This window comes from Monoraphidium neglectum (genome assembly GCF_000611645.1).
Source record: "Monoraphidium neglectum strain SAG 48.87 unplaced genomic scaffold scaffold04010, whole genome shotgun sequence".
Taxonomy (NCBI): domain Eukaryota; kingdom Viridiplantae; phylum Chlorophyta; class Chlorophyceae; order Sphaeropleales; family Selenastraceae; genus Monoraphidium; species Monoraphidium neglectum.
Genome location: NW_014009619.1, coordinates 1586 through 5678, shown reverse-complemented (window position 1 = coordinate 5678; position 4093 = coordinate 1586). Strand labels below are relative to the sequence as shown.

The window sequence follows — 4093 nt, the reverse complement described above, 5'->3', positions numbered from 1 at the left end:
GTGCGCGTCTGACCCGGGGCATGTGGGGTTTAGGGCTGCGGGATCAGCGGGTCCCCAGGCAGAACACACCTCCGGCACGGGTCGGGGCACGCGGGCGGCGGCGGCTGCGGCGCCGCCGGCGCCGTCGTGGCGGCAGCAGCAGCAGCGGCAGCACGAGCAGGAGCAGAAGCAGGAGCACCGCCACCGCGAGGAGCAGCAGCAGGCGGAGGACGACGATCAGAGCGGCACGGGCGACGTGGACGGGGCCGAGGGGACAGCCCCTGAGGCCTCGCAGGCGCGCCCCTGGCAGCGCTGGCCCTGGGCGCGCCTGCGCGGCGAGCCGGCTGGCGGCGCGGGGGAGGCGCCGTCGCCGAGGCGGGGCGCGTCTGTGCGTCTGGGGGTCCGCAGCAAGTCGTTCTCCGGCATCGTGAGTGTTGAGGCTTTTGGGTGGTCACCTTACGTGGGGTCTCCTGTTTTCCCTCAGCTAAGAGTGTGCTACAGGTGCCCGACAGACCGCCTGCCTTATTGACGCATTCATGAAACCCCATGCGCCTAATACAGCGGCAACAACCCCCAGCTGACCTGCAGGATATCCCTCGATTTGCCCGTCTTAAAGACCCCCCACATCAATCGCGACCTCAACGCCCTTGCCCGTCGCTGCAATCCGCCGCCAACAACAGGACCGGCTGGCAGATGAGAGCCGCCCCGGGCGGCCGCTGGCAAAGCTGCGGCGCACGCGCAGCGTGGGGCGCTTCGACCACACTCCCTGGACCGTGCCGTGGGACCACGGCTCTGGGCAGGAGGGGGAGGGGGATTCGCTGTCGGCGCAGATCATCCGCATGGCGGGTGCGTGGGTGGTTCGGCGGTTGGAGGGTGAGGGGTTGGATACGGTTGTGGGTGGATGGCTGGGCACGATGGTAGCAGTGTTGGTGTATCGCTGCGTTGCCGACGCCATTTTGCGCCCTGCGGACGGCCTGCATTTTCTGGAAGGGCGCTGGGCAGTGCAGCTGGCGCTGACGTCCTGGCGGTGTTCTGGGAACTTGATCCACTGCCCCGTGCGCTTGGCAGCCTGAGCATAATGCAGCACAGGGTGTCTCGCCGCTTGAGCGCCCCTTGTGACATTCCCGGCGGCGCATGTGACGCACGGCCTCGAGTCGCCTGGACATTCAAATCCCCCCTTAATTTCTCCACACCAGCCAGGCTGCCCCTTCCAGATCCCGCAGCCGCCATCACCCCCTCAACTCCCAGCCACCCCATCCTCCTTGCCAACGCTCTTAACACCCACTTTGCGCCACCCAAACCCAACCCCCCAGGTTACCCCCTCCAGACGTACACCGTGGTGACTGAGGACGGCTACGTGCTGCGCATGGAGCGCATCCCAAGGCCGGGGGCGCACGACGTGGCGCTTTTCATGCATGGTGGGCGTACTTGGGGGAAAGGGGGAGTGAGTGGGGCCGGGGGCACAGCACAGGCCGCTCAGCTTCATTGTGTGGAGCAATGGCCGGGCCGCGGGCGCACGATTTGTCCCACACCCCTCCTCCTACCCGCATCACAGCTCAGGCCCCTCACCATTCCGCCCCACTACCCCTGCCCCCGAATCCCCCCCCACCCCCCAGGTGTCCTGGACACCTCCCTGACCTGGGTGTCCTCCGGCGTCACGGGCAGCCAGGCCTTTGCCGCCTGGGACCAGGGCTTTGACGTGTGGCTGGGCTCGTCGCGCAGCAACCCGCCACGTGTGGCAACAAGTGAGCCACCGCAGCCAGCCGCCTGAGCTTGCTGCCGCGACGACGCTAGCAGTGTGCAGGATATGCTGTCCATTGGCTGGAAAACGCCCGTCCTCTTGAGGTTGCAAATACCTGCCTGGTGTCACTCCGCCGTGTCATCACTCATGGCCTGCCGCCCACCGCCCCTCCCTGCGCCCCGCCTGCTCCCCCAGACCCGGCCCACCAGGGCATGGCCTACTGGAAGTACACACTCAACGAGCTGGGCATATACGACGTGGCGGCACAGGTCGACAGGCTGCACGAGGTCAAGATGCAGGTGGGCGGTCAAGATCAACCCGTTGACCGGCGGAGAGGGCTGCTGCGATGTTTGTTTAAGTGGGTTGAAGCTGGTAGCTCAGGGCAAGTTGCGGCGCAGGGGGGGAGGGGTGCTCATTCCGGGCCGACTGGGCGCACCAGCCGAGGGGATTTCAGAAGATGGCTTGGGTGGCACCTGGGGCGGGTTGTGTGACCTGGTTGAGAGGTGGACGGCTTTGGACTGGAGCCACTCAATGTTGGGGTACTGCATCCGCAACACTTGTGTCCTTCCTGGCCGCGCCTCGTCCTGCCTTCAGGAGCTGGGGGGCCGCGACCCACGCCTGGACCTGCGATACGCGGGAGACTCCGCCGGCTGGACCAGCGGCGAGCCCTCGGCGCCCGCCGCCGCGCCTGCTGTCAGGGGCGCCGCCGCAGCCGCCGCGGCTGACGCCGGCGCGGGCGAGCCGCTGTTCGGCGGGGAGGGCGTCAGTGGCGGTGGCGGCGGCGGCGGCGCCGCTGGCGGCGTGGTCGCGGCGGCCACGCTCGCGGGGCGCCTGCCGCGGCTGCGAATGCAGAGGTCGGTGAGCGACCAGCAGCTGCTGCTGCAGGCAGCACAGGGGCGGCCGCCGGCGGCGTCGCCGGGGCCCAGGGTGGCGGCAGCGCCACGCGCGTTGGCTGGCATGTCGGCACACGTGGCAAGGGCTGCGTCGGCGTCGGAGCATGGCGGCGCAGGCGCCGCCGCAGGTGCCGCCGCCGGCCTCGGCGCGTGGCTGCGCCGCGCAGCCCCGCGCTGGTCGTCGGGCGGCGATGGCGGCGACGACGCTGCTAGCAGCGTCAGCGGCGAGAGCGACGGCGGCCGCGGCGGCGGGAGCGTCGAATCGCAGGATGAAGGAGAAACCTCTGCAGTCGGCTCGCGCGCGCTGAGCGCTGCGGCGCAGTCCGCCAGCGCGCTGGCGGAGCGCGTGGTCCAGGGCGCTGTGGCGCTGGGCAGCAGCATAAGCAGCGGCATCGCTGGCGGCCTCGCGCGCGCGCTGCCGTCCCAGGGTGTCGAAGCCGACAGCGGGGGCGGTGGTGGCGGCGGACCGCAGGAGAGGAGCGAGGGGCATGGCGAGGCAGGGAGTTGGGAGGGCGAGGGATTGGGTGAAGAAGCGCGAAGCACGTCTGGAGGCGAGGGGCAGCAGCAGGCGGCCAAGGGGTCTTGGGGCGACGAGAGGGGGCTGCCGCAGGCAGCAGCCCCGGAGGACGGCAGCGGCAGCATCGGTGGCGGCAGCAGCGGCAGCGGCAGCGGCGGCAGCAGCCACGCAGCGGCCTCGAGCGGCGGCGCCGCCGGCAGCGTCGACGGCGTCCCGGGCACGCCCCGCGAGCCGGCCACGCCTGAAGCGCGCGATCGGCCGCCGCCTGTGGCGGCAGCATCAGCTACTGCGACGGCAGGCGGCGCGCGGGATGGGACTGCGGAGGGTCCGCTGAACGGGGGTGCGGCGGGGCGGCCCCCGGCAGCGAGCTTGAATCATAGTGTTGAGCGGCAGGATGTTGGGCGGCACTTGGGGGCGGTGCAGCCAATTGCACAAGAGCAGCAGGATGGGCAGCAGCAGGATGAGCAGCAGCAGGATGAGCAACAGCAGGATGGGCAGCAGCATTGGCAGGGGCATGATTTGGAGGGCAACACAAAGCAGCATGATGAGGGGCGGCAGGCGGGGCCAAAAGGTTTGCCCGAGTCTCCGCCTTCAGCAAGCCCGTTCGCAGCGGCGGCAACGCAGCGGCGGGCGGATTCAGGCCGCGATGAGTCCTGCGGCAGCAGCTGGCTAGACTTTGAAGGAGGTGCGCGCGAGCGCACGAGCGACGGCAGGGGCGGCGGCGGCCCGACTCTGTACGGCCCAGACAGCTTTGAGGCCGCCCCCGGCGGCGTCGAGGCGGCCGCGGCGGGCGCGGTCGCGGCGGCGAGCTCGGTCGTCGCGAGCGTCGTGCTTGGGACGGCAGCAGTGGCAGAGGCGACGATGCAGGCGGCAAACAGCTTCGCGACCCGCCTGCGGGGCGGCGGCGGCAGTGGCAGCGAGCCCAAGCGCGGCAGCTTGCGGGAGGCGGACGAGGGGCAGGCG

General features: G+C 70.4%; 1 protein-coding gene across 1 annotated transcript in view; it reads left to right on the top strand.

Moving 5' to 3' along the window:
* Window positions 1-818: 818 nt before the first annotated feature.
* The window catches only part of MNEG_13731 (hypothetical protein), a gene marked incomplete at both ends in the record, with an annotated part of 4781 nt that continues 1506 nt past the window's right edge, over window positions 819-4093 (top strand). The window contains 5 exons of the mRNA XM_014037797.1: window positions 819-825; window positions 1293-1397; window positions 1596-1724; window positions 1916-2019; window positions 2315-3043. Coding sequence (XP_013893251.1) covers window positions 819-825; window positions 1293-1397; window positions 1596-1724; window positions 1916-2019; window positions 2315-3043 — 1074 coding nt within the window. The remainder of the gene's footprint in view (window positions 826-1292; window positions 1398-1595; window positions 1725-1915; window positions 2020-2314; window positions 3044-4093) is intronic.